Source organism: Mustela putorius, unplaced genomic scaffold (genome assembly GCF_011764305.1).
Source record: "Mustela putorius furo isolate JIRA1106 unplaced genomic scaffold, ASM1176430v1.1 tig00000508_pilon_pilon_pilon, whole genome shotgun sequence".
Taxonomy (NCBI): domain Eukaryota; kingdom Metazoa; phylum Chordata; class Mammalia; order Carnivora; family Mustelidae; genus Mustela; species Mustela putorius.
Window position 1 is genome coordinate 878,767 of NW_025421402.1, and position 26,607 is coordinate 905,373.

Below are 26,607 nucleotides of genomic sequence, written 5' to 3' on the forward strand. Positions count from 1 at the left end.
GTAAGAACCCCTGGTCATAAATCTCTGGGCCATTGCCACAATTGACAGGGGAGTTTTACTGGCTGTTATTTCTCTTGTACAGTATTGTTTTTAGTGCTTGTTTAATCGTTGTTAATGTGAAATCATTTTTTTTCTTGGACTTTGTAGCACTTTATGACAGCGGCCGCAGGGATCAGCAGCGTTCTTTACAAAAACAGTACAGGATTAGAGTCATCGGGTGTCCGCCTTGCCCAGAGCAGGTTCTCACTCAGATGTGTAAAGTTGATTTTGATTTGTCTTGATTTTGATTTTTCTCTCCCTGCTTCTGAAGACCTCTTTATAAATGCCACCTTGGTCCCAAAAGGAAGCCTCAAAAAAATGGACGTCCATTTCATGGGTTTTTTTTTTTTTTTTTCTTTTTGCTAGAAAGTGTCGGGGGTGGGGGAGAAAAGGTGGACTTTATTTGTCATGATTGTGAAGAATCCTCACATCAGTTTTAAAATACTTGGTCCCAAGAGTTCTCATAGGAGCTACTGAGTTCCGTGAGTGATCCTACAAGGTTGAGTTCTGCATTTAAGTACCGTCTTCTCAGAAGCTTCCATGGCCCCCCGGGAGGTGAAGCCGGCTAGAGTGGTCTCCAGCTTCTGCTGCACGGGGAATTACAGCGGCAGATTTCTGTCTCCTCTCCCTGGACTGTGAGTTCCTCCAAGGGAGGGACTGAGTCCTAGTCACTTCCGTTCTCCCTCCACCAAGTTTCTAAGGAGGCCTAGAACACCCAGACTGAAGGATCAGAAGGAAGAAATGGGCTCCTGTCCACTTGTAAGTTACCAGTCCATGTCAGCAGAATGTGTTCCTTAAAATAACTATCTTAAAGTGTAACCACAATGATCCGTGATGTCAACTGTCACATCCGCCTGCCAGAGGGAAAGTGAAATCACGGCGTGGTTGCCAGACTCTTAAAAGCTAAAGGGGAGGGGACACCAAAAAGGCTCTGATCAGTTAAGGGCAGGCTTGAGGAGGTTCTACACATTTTTCTTACTCTCATCATGTGCCCTAATTCACTGTTCTTATGAGAAAGCATGTGTCTCTAATGATGAACATTCTGGGGTGTGGGAAGTGTGGTTCATGAACAATGTGTGTCTTGTACTCCTTTACACACTCATCGGTAAGTCCATGTAAATTGTTTCTGTGATGAGTAACTCGGTTTCTGAGATAAGTCTGTCCTTTTATTGCAGCTGATAACAGGATTATAAGAGGTGGTAGGCTAACTAGCCAGAGGTTTTGATATATAATGGGAGTTACTACACTCATTCAGTCCCCCTTCTGGGCTCCCCAGATGCCACCCTAAGTTGTTTATTGACAGTATTGGTACCTGGAGAATTGACTCAGAAGCAGTGGATTATTTTTCCCCTCTTCGCCACCCCCCAATTCACCTATAACTGTTTTCCAAAGGAAAAATACCTTCAAAATTGGCAAGTTTTCTTATCTAGAGATAAGGATCATGTTGGTCATCAAATTTACCCCGTGCTTATATTCACAGAGCTGCATACAAACTCTGTCACCCGAAGCATCGTGAAGCTGCATACTCACCAATTTCCAGATAACATGAAATACTACATAATCAATTATGGAAAATAATGAAATGGAATGTTGGCATGGGAAGCCCCCTCAGAGAGTGTTAAAACAAGGAAATCAATGGCTCAGGAGGAGTGTTAAAATTACAATCGGTCAAGAAGTCCTTACGAAGGGGCAGCCGTGGGTCCAGACCTGCCAGCGCATGTGGGAAGGGTCTGAGGCAGATTCTCCGGGTGTTTAGTGTGGGGTAAAGTTGGTTGTTTATTCCACAAACACGGAAGGACAAGCAAGCAAGCTTATCTTGTGGGCTAGGTACCAAAGATACGTAGGTGCCAAGCAGAAACCTTGCAGAAGCTAATTCAGTCATTTTGTTTTTTCTCTGAACAAGCATTTATAAAATGCATCTTTTTTTTTTTTTTTTTTTTTTTTGGCTGGGTGCTGTGGGGGGCACCGTGGGAGCTCCAGCCGCAGGTTTTGCCCCTATCCTCAAGGAGGGCGGACAGATGAACAAGCAGTTACGGTACTTGGGGAAAACAGGCAGAGCGAAGATCCTATGTTAGACACAAAGGAAGACATGCTGACTTGAACAGTACAAAAAAGAAAAGCAAAAGCGAAGTGCTGATTATGGGAAATAGACATGTTCACCTGTTCTTGTAATTTCTGAAACAGCAGAGGAACCAGGAAATCCCAGGTTTTAAAAGCCTGATTTCTTACTGCCTCTGGAGGTAGGCAGCAGTGGCCGGAAGTGGGGATGAAAAAATATCCAGCCCCTTAGTAAGAAACTTACAGAGGATGCATCAGAGCAAAACTTTCATTTCTTCCTTGGCCATTGGCTGGCGTGCGCGCTCTCTCTCTCACATACACACACACGCACACACACACAGAGTTAGGCATAAGATCTGAAAACGATACACCTCATTCTTTTTCTGAACATGATACACCTGGAAGTGTGTCTTCAATATCCCAAAAGAAAAGAAAGCCTGGAGAAGTCAGGTTGTTTTACAGTTGGAACAGGGTTTGATGCTAGAGAACTCTTGACTCTAGTATTTCTGTCCTGTTACATATGAAAGTAAGGGACCATCATCTGCAGACGAAGAAGAAAAAGCCCTTAAAAAGAGAAAGTTCCCAAACTTCTGCTTCTTTTCATCTTCACTCCCTTTTCTCTCTTTCTGTGTGGCCAGCAGATAATCCCTTGGCTCTTTTAAAAATGGGAGCAATATATGCACTTTGAGGGATCTCTGTTCCCCCACCCATTTTGAAATTATGTGCAACATTAACATGTGTAACAGTTGTTTCTGGGGAGACAATCTCAGGGGGGAGTATTTTAGGTTCCCCTGAAAAGAGTGATAAATAACTAAAGCTTCATAGCTCTCTCGCTGTCTCTCACATACACACACCACACAGTCCCCAAAACCATAAAACATACCGTGGATGGAACCAAATTGTCATCATAGACTGATAAATTTGAAATAAGATGCTGAGTATGATTTTGTTGAAATGAGAGTATAACAAAACCCAGGAGAGCATAGTATGTTTTGAAATCCCCAGAAGCATCTGGAGAGACAGTTCCTGGAATGTCCCCTGGATGCTACAACATGTATAGTTCTGGGACATTTGGCCACAGATCCTTGTGACAATAGTTTGTGAAGAACAGTTAGGGAGGGGTCTGCATCAACTGCCGCCCAGAAGCTGACTTGTCATAGCACACAACACTGTGGAGATTCTCCGGTAGAGAAGAATGTGACCTCCTCCTGTCACTAAATCACGGCGTCATGTTTGCGTGGATATTATCCACCCTGAGACTCATTTCACAAGGTGGGCACTGCGTTTGTCCTGCTCACCATTATATCCCAGGTCTGGTACTCATAACCTGCCAAATAATCAGCTCTTAAAAATACTTATTCACTAGGATGAAGGAAGTTCTTTTTATTTTTTTAAGATTTATTCATTTATTTTCTTATTTTAAAGGAAGATTTTATTTATTTACTTACTTGAGAGACGTAGAGAGCAGGAGCATGGGGTAGAAGCAGAGGGAGGAGGAGAAGCAGACTCCCTGCTGAGCAGAGAGCCCATCACTGGCCTCAGCCCCAGGACCCTGGGATCATGACCTGAGCCGAAGGCAGAGACTTCATCAGAGCCACCCAGGGGCCCTTCATTTATTTTACAGAGACAGAGAGTAGGAGCGGGGGTGAGGGAGAAGAGGGAGAGAATCTTCGAGCAGAGTCCCACTGAGCGCAGAGCCTGACTCAGGGTTTGATCCCACAACACATGAGATGACAACCTGAGCAAAAACCAAGAGTCGGCCCCTTACCCAGCCGAGCCACCCAGGCACCCAGGAATGAAATTCTTTTGGTCAGAACAGACTAAGTGGTTCCACATACTTGTGGTGGGGATGCTTGGGGATAGGTTTCCCTGACCAGAGCCTGATTGTAGTTTTGTGTAGTTGCAGTGCTGCTGCTTTTCTCCTCCACAGAATCAGTGAGGTCCATCAGGTGTGAGCTCTCTGTCTGTCATTTCTTCATTTGTGTCTTATTTCATCCTCACAAAAAGAATCTCCTATATTTTTAGGTGAGAAAGTAAGTCTTAGAGAATTAAGTAGTTTGACTAAGCTTTCAACGCTGGAAAGTATAGAACTGAGTCTTCAGTCCGTCTCTGTACCTTGGGTTCAGTGCGCCCTTGACTGTGTTCGCTGTATCCTAGACTCATGCCAATCAAGTTCATCACAAGCTCACATCAGTACTAATGAATGTGTGAGTGGAAACTTCCTAAGAATCAGCCAGCTATCTGCAGTTCCTTTGAATGGCTACTTAAAAATGAATTTGTTAAAAGTAAGTCAAATTATCTTCAGTTAGAAGATTCTAGCACCCTCTGATGTAATTTGGAGACAGCCTAGAGCTTGACAGAGAGAAAGAAAATTTTTTAGGAATATCACTTGACCTCTCTGAGCCCTATTTTCTCATCTCTAAATTGAATATAATGATACCAGTTTGGGTAGCTTCAAAGGCATATTCTATCAGCTAAATCCAAAGCAATACACAAAACCTCTCCAAAACTACTACGGAACATAATCGATGTCAGGTGTTACTTTTATAAATACATAGTGTATAGTCTAAATATGGCCACCACATTCTGAAAAATTGGATCTTTGGCTGGTAGATATTACAAAAGGAAGATCCTGCTGTTACAGGTAGCCATTGCAGTGGATCAGTATGGTCTTCGCATTCAGACCGTAGGTGGGAGAGAGGGTATACCTCAGTGGTAGAGCATTTGACTGCAGACCGTAGGTGGGTCTGTGAACTGTACGTGAAATAAGAACGGTTTTGTCACTGAAGAATGCCGTCTCCTGGAGGACGAGATGAAAGAAGAATAAAATGCCCACTGGGATTCAGCATCTTTCATTTTAATCCACATGGCAGTCCTATGAGGGAGGCAATATTCTTGGTTCATTATCCAGTCACAGAAGCCGAAGTTCAGAGAGTTTCTAGGAAAATCGTCCAGATCATAAAGCAAATGTAAATGAGTCTCAAGACCATGATTGGTCATTGTTCTGTTCAAACTTGGACTTCCAGTTAATCCGGATCCCAGATAATGGCAGTGTGTCTCTATCTTCCAAAGTCCTTTGTGCTGGCATGCTAATTGTCTTTTATTTATTTATTTTTTTTAATTTGTTTTGACAGATCACAAGTAGGCAGAGAGGCAGGTAGAGGAGGCGGGGAGAGCAGGCTCCCCACTGAGCAGAGAGCCCAATGCAGGGCTCTATTCCAGGACCCTGAGATCATGACCTGAGCCAAAGGCAGAGGTTCAACCCACTGAGCCACCCAGGTGCCCCATGCTAATTGTCTTTTAAAGAAATCTTCTCAGTTTGGCAGTTTGCTACTATCAGTGTACTATTTTAGCTTTGTGTCAATGTAGTAAACTAGATACGTAAACACAGGCTATTTGGGGTCATTCTAATGGGGTCTGCTGAGGACAGTGTGAGGCACCTGGACCTCCCACGAGCACACTCTAATAGCTCTGTGAGCATTAGACAGAACGATCTAATGGAGGGCCTTTTCCTAGCAGCTCATTGATTATAAATACTACTCTTAAGTATTCATAGGTGGAAAAGTATTTGTCCAGATGAAAATAATGATTTTTAGGAGCAGCGATGTAAATTCTGAGCATTTGCACCATGGTGGCCATTGGTGGAGGGAGACCTCAAGCTTATAGTGAGTTATCTTAGGTAGAAAATTAAATGAAAATAAAAAATGTAGAGACTAACAGTGTCAATTTTTTTTTTTTTTTCTGTTTTACAGGTTGATGACCAAATGAAGCTGCTTCAGAATTGCTGGAGTGAGCTCTTAATTCTCGACCACATTTACCGACAAGTGGTACACGGAAAGGAAGGATCCATCTTCCTGGTTACTGGGCAACAAGTGAGTATAGAGACCCCCCACCCCCCCCAAAAATGTCTTTTTATTAAGCATGTTCAGAATGGCAGGAATTTAACTAGGTCAGAAGCACTCTGGTGCTTTGAAAGGAAAAGATTGGCTGCAAATAATTTAGAAAAGCTGACTTGGTGCACTCTGTTCCTACACTGATGATTACGGTTAAACTTGTAAAAGCAAACATAATCACAGACATTCTGCTGCTTTCACTCTGCTGGGATTGGAAGTTGTGCTTTGAAGGCTCAAAACAACTGTTAAATCAGAATTAATGATGAGTACCCAGCCATCTTTCCTCGGATTTCTGCGTTCATCTACACACTTGTTTTGTCAGTTACTAAAAAAAAAAAGCTTATACCTTGCGGAATCCTACTGTTTTGGCATCATAGTGGTGGAAGAGACTGATTCAGACATCGTACATAAATATTGGCATAAAGGCATGCGAGGGAAAAGGGCCAGGAGTTCCAGTTTTTAGGAGCTACCGTCATTCCAAAGGAAGATGAAAAAAAAATTGCTGTTCATCCCTACTCCTTTCTGAATAGATACTCGGTGGGTCCACAGATATTTATTGGGCATCCGACAGCGTGCCAGCCACTAGTGGAGGGCAGTGGCATGCATTAGAGACCCTGTCCTCATGACGCTTGACATTGTAGCAGGGAGAAGCTGACCATAATGAATCTTCATGTAACATTTATGTATATGAGAAACGTATGATGTATTAGAGGTCAAAGTGCTTGTCGAATAAAAGAAGAAAGAAGAGGACGTGCTACGCAAAGGAGAATGCACACGTATCCAGGGGGTACGTGGTAGCCCGACCCAAGGATTGCCGTGTTCAGTACGAGTGGTTGGGTTTGGTCTTTAATGAGAAGGTGATGTTTAGCAAAGACTCAAAGGAGGAGAGATTGTTGTTGGCTTCACCGATATCTGGGGAACGGAAAGTACTTAATGGACCTAAGTCCAACTTTATAGGATTTTGGCATGTCCCTCCCAGTCCTTCGCCTTCCTTCAGTAACTGATGTGTTATTAAAATAAATGCATGGAACCCCTTGATTCCCTAAGTCCATTGGGTCATTCCTATTCAGGCCTCGCTGCAGCGTTCCGCAGCGCTTCCGGACTCCGTTGCCCAGGCCCCGTGATCTTTTACATGCAGCCATAAATGTTTATGTGCTGTGAAACCACAGCAGTGCCTATTTGAAAATGAAAGGCTGTCTCCATGCCATTTGCTGTATTATTCATAAATCACCTTTTCCCAATCAAATTAAAGGCAAGCACTATTTCAGAGTTTTTGCAAATTGGATCAATTCAACCATCTCCATCACTATCTGGTCCCCGCTTTCTGTACATCTCTTGAGAAAAGCCTTCCAGGCGAGCAAATAAAGTCTCATGGGCTTGACTTTCTGGGCTTTTAAATTTGCGTTGAACATTTTTGTCCGGGGACCCAGGGTTTTGGAGGACATGTACCCATTTCTAGAGTTTCCTCACTGGGTAGGCCTCCAGCTCTCTCTCTACCCCCTTCCCCGTTTCCCCCTCCCCTCCCTACCCGACGAGGAACTGCATTAGAAGGAACCTCAGCCCACAAATTAATTTGATTTCATTTCCTTCTGAGTTTCAGAAATCAAATGGGTTTGTACTGTTCTTTCTCAAAGCACTTTCATTCTTGCTCTTTAGAAATACTCCTTATTTCACATTGCATTCTGCCTTAAGTGCTGCCCCTGGGTAAAGGTAATTACCATTTAAAAAGTAGGGAAAGTGCATTTCTTGTCTCTGATTTTCAAAACCAAGAACAGTCAGAAATAGATGGTATTTATCATCTTAAGTATCAATTACTGCTGCTTCATGTTTTGCCCTCACAACCGAATACCGAACTCCCTAGCGAAGAGCTAGTTCTTCCCCTCTCACCTTTCCTGCCACCCAGAGTCTTCTAGCTCCCTCCTCTGCCCTCCTGAAGTGAGTCACCTTTCTGTCAAAGCCCTCCCCTACCCCTTTGCATCCAATCAATGCAGACCTTTGTAATGATTCATTATAACCAAATACTCTTAATTTGTGAAAATTATGGAACAAACCTTGTATTTTCTATTGTGGAATAGGCTAAACATTTTGAATCTATCTCTGGGCTTCCTGCAATTTCTTATATATTTTTCTTAAGGATTTGATTGGCTTTATTAAGTGGTTCATGGATTGGGTAGCATTCAGTTAGGAAGTAGAGAGACGCTCTGGCAGTTTCTTTAGTTCTTTCTTGGGGGGGAGGGGCAGGAGGGAGGGAATCGTAAGCAGGCTAGGTCTTCTGACCCTGAGATCAAGACCTGAGCCTCTGTCAAGAGTTGAAAGCTTAACCTCCCCCGACCCCGATAGTCACCCAGGTGCCCCAGCCTGCAATTTCTTAAAGCAAAAGAAGTGCTGTGAAGGAAGACCCTTGGAAAGCGTGTGACCTTTGCAACAGCATGAGGAAGATATTTTAATGTGGAGTCATAGACAGATTTTTACATCTATATAGCGCCTGTTTAGTGCTGAATATGTTAGGTGCCTGAAAAGTATCAGCTGATGGTCCAGAGTAGAATTGCCCTATCGTGACCTACGAGCTGAATTAAAACAAGTTAACTTGGACTCAACACCCAGAGCGCGCTTCCCCACCATCTCATCTCTACTTTCTTACACCTTCCCATTTCCGGTCGTGGGGCTGAGACCCCAGTACTGGTCTGGCATTAAGAAGTTGCTTTCTACGGCAGTGGGCATGTACTGCTTCCCACCCTGAGATGCAGAGAGATAGGTGAAAATGTGATGTATAATTTCCTATGACAGTAAATACCTCCCTGACGGCAAATGTGGGAAAACCTAGATGTTTTTGTTAAAACAATAATAGATCATTTGGGGTATGCTAATTTTAGGACGATTGTTACAATAATGATGAAAGGAACGACTACAGGAAGCATAAGAGTAGAGCAATATTCTGAGGGGAGGGGAAATGATTTTTCTTTTAAAATTTTATTTATTTGAATAAATAAAAGAGCAAACGAGCAGGAAGAGGAGCAGAGGGAGAGGGACAAGCAGACCACGCTGAGCGTGGAGCCCAGCATGAGACTTGATCTCAGGACCCCAAGATCATGACCTGAGCTGAAACCAGGAGTTGGACGCCCAACAGACTGAGCCACCCAGGCACCCCCAGGGTGAACACTTTTTTTTTTTTTTTAGCATGATTTTAAAAGGAAAATATATGGAGGTAGTTGAAGAAAACAAAAAGAGGGAACTTAACCCTTTTTTAGTATATGATCTAATAACAGTCAAGCTCCTGGCAGAGTATATTTTCATTACTAGTACATGGCTATTTGCTGTCTGGTATGAAAATGTTGAGTGTGTGTGTGTGTGTGTGTGTGTGTGTGTGTGTTAACACACATTAGTTTAGTTGAGAATTGAACTGACTGGTGTTTGAGTTCCTGTTCCAAAATTTACTAGCTATACCATCTTGGGGAACTCCCCTTACCATTCAAGTTTCAGTTTCTTCACTTATCCAGGGGGGATTGTAGGGGAATCTGTGTCAGAAAATTGCAGTAGGAATTACAAGAAATAGTTCTGTAAAGTACGGACATGAAAATTTCAGGGTATCAAAACGGTGTGAACAGGAGGCTGATAGGAGGTCAACAGCCCTGTGAAGAAAGTACTCCTTATTATTAAGAGCATCCCCATTTTACAGATGAGTAACTGAGACAGAGAGAGGTGAAGTAGTTGATGCAAAGTCAAAATACAACTAATAAAAGCAGTAGAATGTTCTGATCTAGGCAGTCTGGTGCCGAAGTTTGTGTTCTTTTTTTTCTCCCTTCTTTTTTTCTTTTAAGATTTTATATATTTATTTAGGAGACAGAGAAAGAGTGAGGGGAGGAGCAGAGGGAGAGGGACCAGCAGACTCCCTGCTGAGCATAGAACCTGACACAGGGCTCGATCTCCCGTCCCTGAGATTATGATCTGAGCAGAAATCAGAAGTTGACGATCAGTCAGCTGAGCCACCCAGGCGCCCCAGAGTTTGTTCCTTTTTTTTTTTTTTTTTACTTTTCAGAGTTCCAGAATTCCAGAATTCATTGTTCATACACCATACCATACCAGTGCTCCAGGCAATATGTGCCCTCATAATACCCACCCCCAGGCTCACCCAACCCCCCACACCCCAAGAGTTTGTGTTCTTAACCAACATACCATACTGCTTTTCTGTATATCTCACAGATGCTACAAAGTCTTCGTGTATAATTTCTGTGCATGACAGCTTCTGTGAAACTTCCAAGCAAGACACTCATTTCTTCTTTATGAGCCTAAATATATAAATGGCTTTGTTTTACTTATAAATTTCTTGGTGTGGCATTGTCATCACATTGTAAAAATAAATTTAGATCATCAGAAGCATTTTAATGTGATTATTATGTAATCTACATAAGTTATAAAATTATTTCAGCATTAAGAAAATGCTAGAAAGAAGAAAAAGGGTCACTCAATGTTACCACTCTAAATCAACTGCTTTTGTTGTGTTTTCTTCCTAAATGCTGCATTTTCTTAATTTTCTAAAGGAAACAATTCCTCTGCCACCAAAACACATTGACCTACTACCACAGATTTGTGCAGAAACGTGAACTTTGAAACAGTGATAGATGCCTCAAGTCATGATGTTGATATCATGTTGAAAAAAAATTAAACAGCATTCTTCCAACGAAGTGTGTAAAATAACCCTATGGACAGCTTAACACTCACCTACAGGAGAAAAACAGCTTGATTCACTTAATTTAAAAACATTCACGAAGACCTGATAATTGAAGGAAAATCAAAAATGGGGGGGGTGGAATTAGACAGCGTCCCGCCCTCGCTGGGGATAAGAGTTGTAATTTATCGTCTAATGACACTGATGACTAAGCCTCGCAGAGGGCTTTGCACTGTGCCCTTTCACAGGTAAGCCGCACTACATCGGTTCAGATAAGAGGGGAGGAAGGTTCAGAGGAGGAAGTGCACAGGGAGTCAGATGGGCGTGTGAAGCTGTCCAGATTCCACGTCTAGAAGGAAGTGCCTTATTTCTCAAGTGACTGTATTTGACCAAACTCCTTCACAGGTTGAGACAGACACCTGCAAATCCTCCCAGGGTTAGAGGAGCAGTGACAAGGAATTTCTGGATAAAACTTGAACTAAACTAACTAAACTTTTAACTAGCTAAAATCCATCACCTTTTTCAGCCTCAACTAGAAGAAATACGGTACTCCCACATTACTCGGTAGAAAGTTCCAGGTTTGGGGCTCCTGGGTGGCTCAGTCAGTTTGGTGCCTGCCTTCAGTTCAGGTCATGATCCAGGGGCCCTGGGATCGAGCCCCACAGCATGGGGCTCCTCGCTGGGGAGCCTGCTTCTCCCTCTGCCTCTGCCTGCTGCTCCCCTGCTTGTGCATGGTCTCTCTCTCTCTCAGATAAGTAAAATTCAAAAAACAATTTCCTGCTTTGCTTACAGAATTTTCTCAGCTGCTCCATGATGAGTTCTTCTAGAACAAATGAAAATGTTTATGATGAGTATTTTAAGACTAATAAATAGTAATACTCAATACATCTCAATCTGTACCACCAGGACTGTAGTCCTCACACACAAGCGACCCAGGCAGCAATTCTGTGTCCGCCTGAGCATGCATATGGCGTCTACACAGTGCTTTATAGCATCTCTGCTAGACAGGCTAAGGAATGCAAGGCCTCACCTGCTCCTTGTTCCAATATTCTGGCATTTTCCTCCTGAATGCAGCTCATGGTAAATTTGTTACAATAGACAAGGAAGAAAAAGACTAGACTGGTTTTAAATGGAGGGGATTTCCAGGGAACTGGTGCTTGGAGCTTGAAGAGGGAAAGGAAAAAGTTGGATAAAATAGCACAACTTTTTCAAAAGTCCCATGGCTAACAAGTTACCTAGCATATTATGTTCACTAAATAAATGTCTGCAGAATTGAGTGCCTTTGTAGTTCACTGAGAATTAGAGCAATTGAAAGAATTCGACTGCAGGGCACCTGGGTGAAGGTTCAGTGTCTGCCTTCAGCTCAGGTCATGATCCTGGCATCCTGGGATCAAGCCCCATGTCCAGCTCCCTGCTCAGTGAGGAGGCTGCTTCTCCCTCTCCCTCTGCTGCTCTCCCCTCTCCGTCTACCACGCCCCTGCTTGTGCTCTCTCTGTCTCTCTCTTCCTCAGTCTCTGTCTCTATATGTTTCTCAAATGAATAAATAAAATCTTTAAAACAATAGTAGTAATAATAATAATAGAAAAGAATCCCACTGCAAAGAACAGCCCAGGGCACCACTACCTAGTATTGGAATGAGGATTTGGTGATTCACACCAAATTTCTTACTTAAACCTAAGGTCAGCTATCATGCATTCATTTTGTCTTTTTAATCAGCCACCTATATAAGCATATGTTAAATCTTGTTAAGCAAAAAGAGAGTAATGATTATTGGTAATATTATTAATAATTTTAGTAACTTACATTAATAATTAGTGTTAATATTATAACATCTGGATTATAAAATGAATTCTATATCTTTAACATTAAGAGAAGAATTTGTTTCTATCCAGTAATTTAAAAATACATGTACATAAAACCTATCTGTGTATATATATACTTACATACACATATAAAATAACAATGGAGTACTTTGAAGTGGAATTGCTTTTAGTATTTGCATATTGTAGCTAATTAACAGCCACTGTAACATCATCCTAAGGGAAAGGTCTACTGGCAACTTATTCATTATCTTCTATTATTGTGTATCATATTAAAATGACAGGCATCTTACAATGTACAAGTCATCAAAAATCTCAGTTATTAGAACTAAAAGCAATTTAGCTAAAATGGTTTCTTCCTTCATGATGAGTGAAACTTATCCAAAGGGGACAGCAGCTTATAGTATTTCTTCAATATCTGCCTTGAATTTAATGGCACAAAGATTACATGTAAGAGAGCAATAAATTAATTTTACTAAGTACATAAAAGACAAGGCCAGCTGCTCCTGAAATGAGCACAAACTCTGCATTCAACAAGGAAAATATAATTATGTTTGTAATAAAATGTAAGGAAGTTGCAGATCGGTGTGCTGTTGCAGGAATAAATCACCCATCCTCCTTCGGAGCCCTGCAATTTGATAAATTATCCTTGAAGGAAATGTTATCGGAGCTCCCATTTAATAAGCATGTTTGAGCTTTCAAATTAGCATGTAAATAAATGTATAGCTATAAAGTTGTTGGTATGCCAATTGATTCCCCGAAGTTCATCTCACTAAAGGTCTCTAGCTGAATGGAATCTTATGAAACAATTGCAGTTCGTTTCCGGTATAGTGCACTGTATTTTCAAGTATAAAGTTCTGGGACTTGAACTTAGTATTACACACCTGTTAGAACTGCACACATACCAAATTTTAATGAACCAGTCTTTTTTAAAAAACGAGGTTCTGGTGAATAATGTACTACATTTTCAAGCATGATGTTCTAGCATTTGAACTTCTTGCAGACTGGTTAGAACTATGCACTTAAAAAACTCCGTTAACTTCATGCTACAAAATATTAATACCAGCATATTTGCAGTTTATTCTAGTGCATTTTCCTGGTTGAAGGCTTCACTCGAGATCTTGATCAAATGTGCTGTGTACATTCTATGCTGCAGCTGCAGTGCATTCAACCACCGATTCTCGGCTTAAATTGGTAGTATTATTCCAAGTACGCTCATTTCCTGATAATCACCGAAATGGGAGGCACCTTTACTATCCTCTAGCTTAACTGCTTTATGTAAAGATGAGGGCACCAAGGGATGGGGACTCCATCGGACTTGCCCAAGATGCTTCATCTGTAAGTGGCCGTGTTGGCCCAGATCTCCTGTCCTGTCCCAGTTTTCTTCCACTCTGTGACCCCACAGGGCCTTCCTGCTGTCATTCACGCACTGATCCTATTTGTCTCTGGAGGATTTCTTTTACGACCTGGGGGATAGGGAGAGCGTGGATAGTTGCTAAAGAATTGAGAGCTCAGGCACCACTTTAAGAAGAATTTCCCGGGGGCCCCCGGGTGGCTCAGTGGTTTAAGCCGCTGCCTTTGGCTCAGGTCATGTTCCCAGGGTTCTGGGATCGAGCCCTGCGTCGGGCTCTCTGCTCAGCAGGGAGCCTGCTTCCTCCTCTCTCTCTGCCTGCTTGTGATCTATGTCAAATAAATAAATAAAATCTGTAAAAAAAAAAAATCAGAAAAAAGAAGAATTTCCCGGACCAGAAAGATGTCACAGAACTGGCAAAATGGTAATTCAGACATCCCTTTGGGGGCCACACTGACCGTCATCACATATTCCAATGTCCCAGCTGCTTGTCCTCTCTGCGTCTGGCTCAGGTTTCGGGCTGCCTGGGTCCTGACCCTTTCACACACTCTGAAACAGAAACCAAAGGAGTTCTTAGAAACACTTGATGTTTAAATTTAGTGGACAGATGCCAGCACATGGACAAAAAGCAGGAAGGACAGTGCTGTGCTTGATACAACAGACCTAGAACACACATTAACTGCGCCTTTTTCATGCATAGTTGACTTTATATAAACTGATTGACACCTTTGGGGGTCATCTTTCCACTGACTCTTAATTTTTCTCACTCTTAAAAAAAGGTTTCTGTACATCCAGTATTCTCTAGTTAAAGCTGAAAATTCAACTCATCATATTTACACAATAAAAAAAAAAATCCATTCTGCCTTGTTTTTAATTGCAAATTCTACTCCGGGGACTAGTTCTCCTGCTTAGGAGGCAGCCCTGTGCCTTCTCGTAGAGAAGCAAGTGCAGTCAATTATGGTAATGAAATGTCAATAAATATAAAAATTTAATACAGTCTGCTCCGGGTGAGTGGCAGATGAGGACCTGCCTCCCAGACAAATTTGCTGCTGCTGCAAATATTAAATGCACCTAAAAGAGTATCTGGTTGCCTGAGAGCTCTCCAGTACAAAAAGGATGGGAGCATCAGATACCAACTGGGTTTTCCCATTATGCTGTAATTGCAGCCGCAAAACCAGTACCGTCATTGACAGCCGTCCCAACATCTTAACTTATCATTATAAGCTGAACTTTTTATGTCCCCATGAATAATCTAAGATTGGTGCATTGCAGCACCTTTTAAAATTTTTTAATGGAGAAGAAAATAAGCTTTTTTTTATGTTTTCCATATTCAGAAATAATTCCTCTTAAGATGATTGGTGGCTTTAGAGAGAAATATATTAATAATCATATGAATGAAAATAGTGGTTGTTGCTTTTTAGGAAGTAACCTGAAGAAGAACCAGAATGCGATTCTTTCCTCCTTCACAAGCCTGCATTCTTGGATAATGACTGCTTCCAAACATAGTCTTTTAATAAAATAAAAATGGGAACCTACCTCTTTGTGCCTTCACTTTCTCATGCACCGGTGAATTCATCTTGTGCTCTTAGAAAGCTATTCTGGATTCACTTTTTAGGGGTAGTATAGTTTACTTTCAACATACTTGAGACCCAGTTAAAAATGTTAACCTTACATGAAAATGTAATTTTACAATAGAAAAAAGATGAAGGTAGACATTTTAGGTAGCCAAGATCTGTTCCCTACAAAGTTTATCAAAATGATTAGATATATCAGAAAAATTAGGATCCATCTCAGAGTCCTAGTATGTCTCAAACTGTTTTTGGGGGGAATGTCCCCACTGTTACAAATCTGTAATGCCATCTGATTTTACCCACGATTCCTAAAAGTTTCAGTAAAATATTTGTCTCGATTTTTGTTTGTTCGTGTGTTTCTGATTCTGACACACAGTTCTGTGTTACAGGTGGACTATTCCATAATCGCATCCCAGGCCGGGGCCACCCTCAACAATCTCATGAGTCACGCACAGGACTTAGTGGCCAAGCTACGCTCTCTGCAGTTTGATCAACGAGAGTTTGTGTGTCTGAAATTCTTGGTGCTCTTTAGTTTAGGTAAGGCATCCTTTTCTCATACTCTGTACAACCAGATGTGATTCGATGGTGCCGGACTCTGCGTGTGTTGAAGTCAGTACATGCTTTTTTCTACCAAGATACTGCCCTCCTTTTCAAATGATGGAATTGTCAAATGTGAGTATATTACGTGTATGTCTCTGCATGACTCATCCCCTGCGAGTAGATGGGTTGGGGCATGGAAAAGGCAGTTCTTAGGCTGGAGTCCTGAAGTTTCTCCCAAAGCGGACATAATGAGTAGGCAGCAGCCGTAGAAGGCAGTGTCAGAAGGCTGAATGGAGATCGCTTAGGAAAGACGTACAGGATCAAAGTGTAGGCACCTTCTGTTGATCGTTTCTATGTGCCTTTCATTAGAGCTTGCGGACTACTATTTTTATTGTAAAATATGGGTCATAATTAAAAACCTCTTTCTTAAATCTCGATCAGGATTAACCAGAGAATGTTTATAACTAGGTGCATCACTATGCAAGTATAAAAGATGATGGTTGTCAAGGGGAAAGGATGCTTCTTTAGGAAAGCTTTGGGGAAGAAAGATAACTAAGCAAGACAGATTGGCTAAATCAAGGTTCTCAGTGAGTCAGTTGAGAAAAATCACCACTGCTTGGAATAAAAAAAGGATTAAGGAGATGGATTTTTATTGACTTCAAAGGAACAGATTTTTCTGCCTGTCCCATACTTGATTTCTGTATTTTGTTGGCTTAATAAAGCCAACTTAAATAAACGTTTTGCCAAGTCCATTTATTGCTTATTGGCAGACAGCTGAGGGAGGCAACTTCCCCTGAATGAAAAAAATGCAGAAATCAGATTTACCAACATATGTTTTTTCTTTAGTCTTCAGTTATAAGATAGTTGTGAATTCATAGCCTAAGAAATAAAACAATAAAACAAACTGCAAAGTAAAACAGATGTGTCTACTCTCCAAATTTGGTACTTTCTCTTTAAAATTCCTCTTGACAGCACTGCACAACTGTTGCTAATAAAGGGATAGTTTGAAGTAATAGAACCAGAGTTAATTTTTCACATGTAGTCAACATTTAAAATAAAAAGAACGTTTTCATATTTTGGAAAATGCGATAAATATAGCAAAAAGAAATGTCACTGAAAATTTAAAAAGACAACAGAATTTCATAGATGTAGTGTTCAAAGGTTTACAATGCCAGGACTGGATGCCGTGTGGTTTCTGCATTAACCGTTCTAAGTAGGAAAGTTCCATTCAAGTAAGTCGACATCTTTTACCCATGAAGAGTTTTTAGAAAATCAAGAGGAAGATAGCACAGGCGTGCTTGCTCTAATCTTACAGGCCGTTCTGGTGTATGGCAAGATCTTAGTCTTTTCAGCTGGCACATTTGATCAGTAATTAAGTGGAAAAAGTGGCAATATTTGTGTAAGGAATCTTAGAGCATCTTAGTGATAAACTATTTAAAGAGAGTCATCTCACTTCAGTAGTATTTTTATTTTATTTAAAGATTTTTAAAGTTTATTTGAGAGAGAGAGCACTCATGAGAAGGGGAAGGGTCAGAGGAGAAGCAGACTCCCTGCCAAGCAGAGAGCCTGAACGGGGCAACTTGATCCCAGGACTCCAGGATCATGACCTGAGCTGAGTCGCTTAACCCATTGAGCCACCCAGGTGCCCCACTTCGGTGGTATTTTAAATTAGTTGAATAACTGCATTTCATTTGAAGATGTAGACATTAATGATGGGCCGTGTTTTCTTGTCCTCACTTTTATCTTACCTTCATCTTTTTTCAAAATTACTGTGCTTTCTGCCAACACTAAGGAAGTAGGGGCTAGGGGCGGTGGTGCTGAAGTGCTTTCAGTCCTTGAACCTCACAAATTATCCTCCTGGACTATTGGGCCATCTATGTCCCAGAACCTCAGCCACACACACTCCTATTTGAGTGTGTTGATTGTGTCTGGAATTTGGGGACCACTGAATGTCTAACTCACTGTCCCTTAAACTGCCTTGTTTGTTGTTTAAGGGAAAAAAAGAAAGCTTAGCTTTCATATCAGAGGCAAATAGAGTTTTGATCAAGTTTATTTATTTATTTACTTATTTATTTTTCAAGGGTTTATTTTTAAAGAAGCAAGAAGATGGTAACTGGCAGTAACATTCTGGTAGTTTCCAGTTTGCAGATGGAAAGTATTTCCCCCTGGAGAAACAATAAATTATCTTTTTGTGCAGCTTTATTGTGGTATGTGGATAATCAACTTTTAGGTACCCAGGCCAGTCCTGGAACACCTGTTTCGCCAGTAATGGGAATGAAATCCTAGCAGAGCCCCCCTTGAAAGCTGAGTCCAAGTGCAGAATCGGTACCTGCTGTGTCAAACCCTCATGAACTTTGCGTACCCCTTTCTGTCCAAGTCTGAAAACCCATGCATTCTGATCCCAGCCCAGCGTTGAGCCTCTCCGTGAGGCTCAGAGTGAACTCAAAGCCAAAGTGAGGACTCTGTGAACTGATCATAGGCTCGGGGCTGTGTTGAGATTGGACTGTAGCAGTATTCTCTTGGTGGATGATGAAACCATGTTTACCAGATGGAGCTGGTGAGCGAAAGTAGGATGTGAGCCCTAACAGGTACAACAATCGAAGTCAGATTGGCTGGTGCTAAAGCATGGCGGCAAGGGAGAGCAAGATGAGTTTGGGAGCCAGTAGATCAGTATGGCTTGAGGGAAGCCTCAGTTATGGCCAGAGGGGTGGGTGAGAGCCTGGTTATGGAGGACCTTAAGGCATTCAACAAGGGTTTACTAAGCACTTCTCTGTGTCTGTCAGGTGGGCGCCGGGATATGGTGGTAAACCAAAGTAGGTGCCATGATCTTCATCCTGTAGGCAGTTAGGAAGTACGACTGGATTCTTAAAAAGGGGCTGAGGTGTGGGTAATGTAAGGTGATTTGCGTTTCTGGTAGTGATGTGGAACGTGGACTGGAGACGAACAAGGCTGGAAACTCTGTTCAGAGGTGGTTTTAACACTCCGTGGAGATAGGAATGTGCTTACATGAACAAGATAACAGGATGCAAACCGTGTGATAGAGTTAGGAGGAAGAAGGGCCACATGAGTCTTAGGTTTCTAGGTGCTTGAACCAGAATAGAAGACTCTAGAGGAGCAGTAGCCTATTAGTGGAGTCAAATCAAATTCTGGTAGAAGCCGTCCTCCTCCTAAATGTCATTCTTCACTAAAGCGGAGTCCTGATTCCATGAAAACCTAATGACATGACTAACCTAAATGTATCGTTGACTAGAGATTTTCCATCCCACTGCCTGATTTCTTTTTTTCTTGTGCAAGTTGTATCCATCCAGGAACAGACATCAGTTAGTTAAGCTGTTGAAAAAAGAAGTTCAAGTAAAAAATGTCCCCTCTCTCAGAGAATTTCTGTATATAATATAGTAGGCTCTGGGGGCCCAGTCTGCTAGTAATGTTTTCTTAAAATCCGGTTAAATATATATATATATATATATATATGATTTTTTAAAAAAATTTCCTTAACACTGAGATAACCTAACTTGAGCCCGTTGATAATTTGGCAAAAGAGGAGATACTCTACATGGGGTATTTAAAACTGATGACCCAAGAGAAGATAAAATAAGATTTTTGATGTTGATCTGTTGGTGTGTACTTCCACCTTCTAAAAAGGAACCCAAGTGACTGATGAAAGAAAGTTTGCTGTCTGTCACCAACAGTGCAGAAATAAAACTCGTAGAAGTAGTATGTGGAATCACGACCCTCAGATAATGTCGCTATTGCATGGGTTCCAGAGATGAGCAGAATTCCCACAGACATGATCTGAAGACAAATGCAGAACTGGGAAACAGTCACCTGATTTCAGCATATCCTGAATAGTGTCCTTACATGGTCAAGTCCATCAGGAGTATCTGTGTGGCTTCAGTGCTCAAAGCGACCGGGTAATCAGAATGTGCCAACTGAGATGTTACTCTAGCCTTTGGATTTTCTTAGCCTCAAGACTTAATGGCTGGATGCTGCTGGACTCTTGTTATATCCCGGGTGGCAAGAGAAAGTACTAGAGGCATACTGCATATTATTTCCCCTAATGAAGGCCCTTGATTTGTTGTAAATTATTCTCTTCTTTGCCCAGCCGGTGTTTCTCAAGGCACTGTTTTATATTCAGCTGTGTTAAAGAGATTGTTTTTCTCTTTGAGGGGATTTTCCCAGCCCCCAAAGCAGCTAAGGTTGCCCCAGGTATAGGCTGTCTGAGTGCACTGGAAGGGTGAATGATTCTGCTCTGTTCTGCGCTGCTTCTGTGCAGACCGTGCTCTATCTAGACTGGGGCTCAGTTGGGGTTAGAAATTGTCCTTCACTTTTCTCTGTATTCCAGGTGTCTGGCACATTTCCTGGTACATGGTAGAGGCTTACCATAATACTACTGATGAAAAAGGTCCATACATGGATTGATTTAATTTTAAATCAAAGCAAAGCCTTTACCAGAGTGGTTTGGTGACATGTCATAGGAGGTTGTTATGTCTCAAGAGCAGGATAGTTTTCTGAGTATAGTTTTTCCAGAGAACTCTACTGTACCTCCTCAAAGTTAAATTATTTCAGTAACAGTTTGCATTCTCCCAGTGTATAAGGGGAGATGTTCATTTATTAGCTCCTGGGGAAGGCCAACTTGCAGAAAGACTAGAAAGAATATTCATGGCTAAAACTAGGTGATAAAGGCATGTCTCTTCCAAGCAAATGCAAGATCGTAGGCTGTCAGCCCATGGTAAGTAACAGTAGTTGAGGAATGTCATACAGCTCCTTCTTGATACTGATGGGAGCCTGTCTATGCTAACTTGGCTGAACAAAGTCATACCTTTGCTCATTGTGGTAGCTCTTTGCGTCACACCAGATTTCCAAATTTGGAATGAGACACTGACTGTACCATCACACATCCCACACGAGATTCGTCCTCATGGTTAGGCAAAACGCCAACAGGGAAATGGGCTTCCTGTGACCCAAGCCCAAGTCAGCACCTCTGTGAGAGTTTACTAGTTGATCACAAACAATCCCATGTGGGAACTCTCATCTCTGGGAGCACTGGCACACATAGACACTTCGTTTGGAAAATGAAGGCTTTATACATGGGCAAAGCATTGCAGAGTGGCTACTGATCTTACATCTCACTTAATAAGAGCCAACTGGGACCTGCAGGAACATTCCACTGCAGTCAGGAAGGGTGGCGTTTAGAAGTTTCTGTGTTAGCACCACCCAGAATGCACGGCAATTCAATCCGGAGCCCTGGAGGGAAGACTCTGCTATTTTGCTCAGTGAGAAAGACCATAATGAAGCTGCCACCAAGGCTGGTGTGTCCCGTCCTGTGCTGAGCAAAGCCCGCCTGTGCATACCGTCCTCATCCCATCAGAGGGGTTGTTAGCTGCCCCTGGGAAGGCTATCCTAGTCATGCAGAGGAGGGCCACAACTGGTTGCATAAACTACAGTTCCACCCTTGAACCCAGGTCGTGAACCCAGGTCCTGACCTTGAGCATGGTTTTGTGATGTAAATTTCAACCGTGTTTTTCAAAATCCCACCTCCTGTGCAGAAACACCTGATAAATTTACCGGTTAGGAGGTGATCCTGAGAAAGAAAAGTCATCTGTGCTCTGGACTCCTGCACCCACCCTACCTGAGCTGCAGACCCCTAGCGGGAGTGTGCATGGATGGAGAGGGCACAGTGGGTGTCCAGGTGCTTCCTCTGCTCAGCGCTTCCAGAGCAGCCTGGATGTTCTAGAACACACCGCGGGAGAAGGGAATGTCAGGTGTCACAAAAAGAAAGAGGGTACTTTTTTTTGCCCAGTTCTCCAGAGGCCCAGCAACGTGTTGGGTCTGAGGGCTTTTTGTTTGTTTGTTTGTTTTTTACTCTCAGACTGTGTCCCTGTTTGTGTAAGGGGTGGGGGTGGCAGAAGAAAGCCCAGCTCTAAGCAAAGCAATAGGAGCAAAGAGAAATAGGAATTTGCCTTTTGCTTTTTTGCCACATTAAATCGAGCTAATGAAAAAGGTTTCCAAATCCAGCAGAGAAATCTCGCCACGTTGACTAAACTCTGTTTGCAGTGCCTAAAGCAAAATGGACTAGTCCTCCTATAAATCAAGAGAATGAGGGCACAGGTACGGTTTGCTATAAAGCAAACCTACGGCTAACCTAGGAGAGGGAAACAGGAGCACCTGCTCCCATCGCTTAGCTGACTGCCTCCCTCCAGAAGCATCAGCAAAACTTCCGGAGGGCGGAAAACTCATACAAGTTTCTATTTGTGTGCAATCACAACGTGTGTCTGGATATTAATTCCGTTGTGAAAAAAGCACAGTTGTCTGCATATCCCGGGATTCCCTTTACCTGGTATCCGTGTAACAGATGGTCTTCAACCAGCAAAAACCAGTCTTTCTGTTACGGGGTCATCGTCCTTGCTGAGGTTGGTCCCAGGATTTGTCCTATGACAGCCTCCCTCTAAATACGATCAAACACCCACATCACATACTGCAGACGCTCCTTTTCCTACACGTGTGCATTTGCGTGCGCGCACGCACACGCACACGCCAGCTGGCCTGCCTAGTGGTGCAGTGCCTTCCTCTCACATCTTCACCCAAGTGCATTGGTTAAACTGTTCCTCATGAAGTCAGATAAGCAAAAGAGGTATCCCAGGGTTGTTCTGAAAATTAGCATTCAGCCTCGGCTTTTACCTTTTCATATATGGTATTCTAATTTAGAAAAACACTCACTAGACACTTGTCAGATAACTATGCATATCTTCATACTAATGCCTCGCTGATACAGACGCAGCTGATGGTGATGCCGGCAAATAAGCGTGTCCTAAAATTTATGTAATCATTTGAAATTCAGAAAAGATTGATTAGCATTCAAGGGATGCCACCGTTCAATATTTACACCATAGAGATTTGGCAGAAGCAAATAATGGCACATAAAGTTGATGCTTGTCTTAATTAAATGCAGTATAATAGGTGTTGTGTGGATTTTTTTTTTTTCTTTCAGTGAGCAAAGCAGTTTAGCCAAGACCAGATATAATTCATTTTGGAGTTCTAAGTTTGAACTTAATCAATACGTATTTACGGCCGTGGAAGAAGTGATTATCATTTGTTATCTGCTGGCACAGGGATATAATTGCCCAAATAGCATTTATTTAGGCATATTTCTGAATAGCTTATGCTTAAAAACATTTATTATTTTTTCGTTGTTAATGCTAATACTGTCGTTTTGCTAACTACTGCTATTTAGTGAGATGATTTTTCAGAGATGTACTGGCCCGGCGAACTGGGACTAGCCAATAAAGAAAACAACACGAACGCTTCACTGCTCGGGTGGGCGCCTGTCCCTGCTCGGGTGGGCGCCTGTCCCTGCTCGGGTGGGCGCCTGTCCCTGCTCGGGTGGGCGCCTGTCCTTGCTCGGGTGGGCGCCTGTCCCTGCTTCGGCAGTGCCAGCTGCCCTGTTACAATGGCAGAACAAAGTGGCTGGACTAGGCCACACTCCAAAGAGGCTCGTGGGCTGACGTGGTCCATGCAGATCCTACACACCAGTGCACTGGATACCCCAGGCCCTCGGGGTATTTTTCTGGAATGGAATCCCTTACTGCTTTAGTCCAGTCAGTCCAGTCTTGAGCTCTGGCCGTGTTTGGTTAAGAAGTTTAGATTCCGGGGGGGCACCCGGGTGGCTCAGTTGGTTAAGCGGCTGCCTTCGGCTTGGGTCATGATTCCAGGGTCCTGGGATCAAGCCCCGCATCGGGCTCCCTGCTCAGCAGAGAGCCTGCTTCTCTCTCTCCCCCTTTCCCTGCCGCTCTGCTTACTTGTGCTCTCTCTCTAGCTCTCTGTCAAATAAAAAAATAAAATATTTAAAAAAAAAAAAAGTTTACATTCCGGGCGCCTGGGTGGCTCAAGTGGGTTAGGCCTCTGCCTTTAGCTCAGGTGTTGATCCCAGGGTCCTAGGATCGAGCCCTGCATCGGGCTTTGTGCTCATCAGGGAGACTGCTTCTTCCTTTCTCTGCCTGCCTCTCTGCCTACTTATGATCTCTTGCTCTGTCAAATAAATGAATAAAATCTTAAAAAAAAAAAAAAAGGTTTAGATTCCAAGCCGAATGATTCAGGACAGGAACCAAGAATAAATTGGAAGTTTAGAGAGACCTTTCATCGGTTTAAAATAGTGAACTCCACAAAATATATCAAGTGTCTACTGGGGCAAAGCCATCGTACTGATCATTGTATGAAAGGGCAACATACAGTCTTTCCAAAGGGAGGGGAACTCCTCAGTGTGGTACAGAGCCACACTTCGGACCCCGGGGACGCTTGTGAGAAAGGTGTAGGGCCTTAGGTGGAGAGTCGAAAACACAGCACACCGTTGCAACACTACGTGACTTCTCTTCGCTTCCTTTTTGTTCTGCTCTCCTTTCCAGTGAACCAGCACATGCCCCCCACACACATTAGTCTCACCCGTCCCATGTTGTCGGTGGGAAAGCTTTTCTTAGGGCACCTGGCTGGCTCAGTCAGTAGAGCATGGGACTCTTGATCTCTGGGATGTAAGTTCGAGTCCATCGTTGGGTGTAGAGATTATTTACATGTAAAGAAAACCTCCAGGAAAAAAACAAACAAACACAAAATCCCTTCTTGGCTCTCATGTTACACGAATCTGACAGTGATCAGGGGCATGAAAAGAGTTGGGGCTCTTTACATGGGATCACGTGGAGCCTCAGTAGGGGATACCATTCCTAAACCCCACACTCTGGGCTACCCAGGTTTTTGAGAGAAAGTTTGGCGTCAGCCCTGAACAGACACCGAATCCTAGAGCTGTACCATAGCAAAGAAGAAATCCTAGAACTATACCTTCTGAATAAGGAGATTGAGACTAACAGACACTGTGAGTCGTGCACAATCCTACAGAGTCGGGTTGTGCTGAAGGTTTTAGACTCGATGCCCAGGAAAAGAGCACAGGCATGGATGGATTTCGGTAATTACTGAAATCCCACTTGTGCATTATTTTCAAAATTAGATAGAGTTGTGGGAGGGGGCATCCTTTTTAATGGCATCTTAAACATGTTACCATTGTGATGCATAAAAATAATTTCCCAGAAGAGCAAGGCATGTGCGATACATTTTACCACATCAGAGCTGTTGCGTGTGCCGTGTCTGGGAGCTTTGAACTTTGGAGGAAGACGTCTGGCCCACAGTTGCTCACTCTCTGATTCTCCCAGCTTTGTTGGGGGAATGTGGAGCTCTGTGCCGTTCACAAAGGTCGGAGTGACCTGGATGACAATGCTGTCCCCAACCTGGACAGTTCCGCCTGATCCCTGTGGGGTGTGGCCATATTCTGGTTGTGTATTCCTGCCTTGGAATAAATAAGAATAAAAAATAAGAATTGATAGCACCCCTGAAATAATCATTTCTTTCTACCGTTTGTCCTAAGAGAAAAAAATGATTATTTTACCAGTATTATGATCTATGTTGGACTTCTTTTCTTTTCTTTTTTTTTTTTTTTAAATATTTCATTTATTTATTTGACAGACAGAGATCACAAGTAGGCGGAGAGTCAGGCAGAGAGAGAGGAGGAAGCAGGCTCCCCACTGAGCAGAGAGCCCCATGCGGGGCTCGATCCCAGGAGCCTGGGATCCTGACCTGAGCTGAAGGCAGAGGCTTTAACCCACTGAGCCACCCCGGGGCCCCTGTTGGACTTCTTTTCTAAGGTGCAGATTTTTTCATTAATTTTTAAAATTGTAGTAGAATATATATAACACAAAATTTACCATTTTAACCATTTTTAAGTGTACACTTCAGTGGCATTAAGTACATTCACAATGTTTTGCAGTCCTCCATCCCCAGCATTTCTCTCATCTTCCAGCATTGAAATGGCATCCATTCAACAAGGACTCTCCATCCCCTCCCCCACCCCTACAACTGCCGCTCCCTGATTTATGAGCCAAAGTTTATTTAGAAAGCACTTTTTACATATAATATCAGTATTAATATAATATAATTTTAAACGTTACAGTAATTTTGTGGAACTCCGTGACCAGATTCAGAACTTGGCTGTGGCGCCCAAGGCATGGGTAGGAGTCAGAGCCCATGCTCCAAGTCAGGTTTTCTAGTTCCAGACTTGTCACTCTGTACCACACAGGAAAGACGGGCTTAGGATTTGGGTCTAGAAGAATAATACATAAAGTAGTGAGAGAGGAAGGGGAGGCATTCAGAACTAGTTTCCTACTGAGGTGGTATGGCTTAGTGATACAGACTACAGGCTTGAACTTAGGTTTTTTTGTTTGTTTGTTTGCACTCTTGGGCAACTTAGATCACCTTAGTTTTCCCATAGGTAGCATTTAATGGTTTACTTAAAGATTGATGGGAGAGGTTAAATGCAGTAATTACTGTGAAGAACTTAGCACCGCACTAGAGACATAGTATCGGTAAATTATTATCATTCAGATCATCTCTATTTATGTCAGCTGAAGTCCTATAAGTGAGGGTCCCATATTGGAAAATGCCTTTTCTTAGTTACAATCTTGCGTGTACAGAATGAAGAAAGGCATTCCTCATGTCAGTAGTGACTGCTAGATTCATTCAGTACCAAGTCATTGTTTAAAATCTTTGATCTACTATCCAAAGGAGCCATTATTACCTTTGCTACCTTGAAATATGTCAGAGGAAGTAAACCCAAGCCACTTCTTTTGTTTCC

At 42.6% G+C, this 26,607-nt stretch overlaps 1 protein-coding gene across 4 annotated transcripts in view; it reads left to right on the top strand.

Annotated features, from left to right (window-relative positions):
* NR5A2 (nuclear receptor subfamily 5 group A member 2) overlaps positions 1–26,607 on the top strand; it is a 138,568-nt gene that overhangs the window by 69,843 nt on the left and 42,118 nt on the right. For all 4 annotated transcript variants that reach the window (XM_004756231.3, XM_004756233.3, XM_004756236.3 and 1 more), the window contains 2 exons: positions 5,850–5,969; positions 15,788–15,935. In XM_004756231.3, the coding sequence (XP_004756288.1) occupies positions 5,850–5,969; positions 15,788–15,935 (268 nt within the window). The remainder of the gene's footprint in view (positions 1–5,849; positions 5,970–15,787; positions 15,936–26,607) is intronic.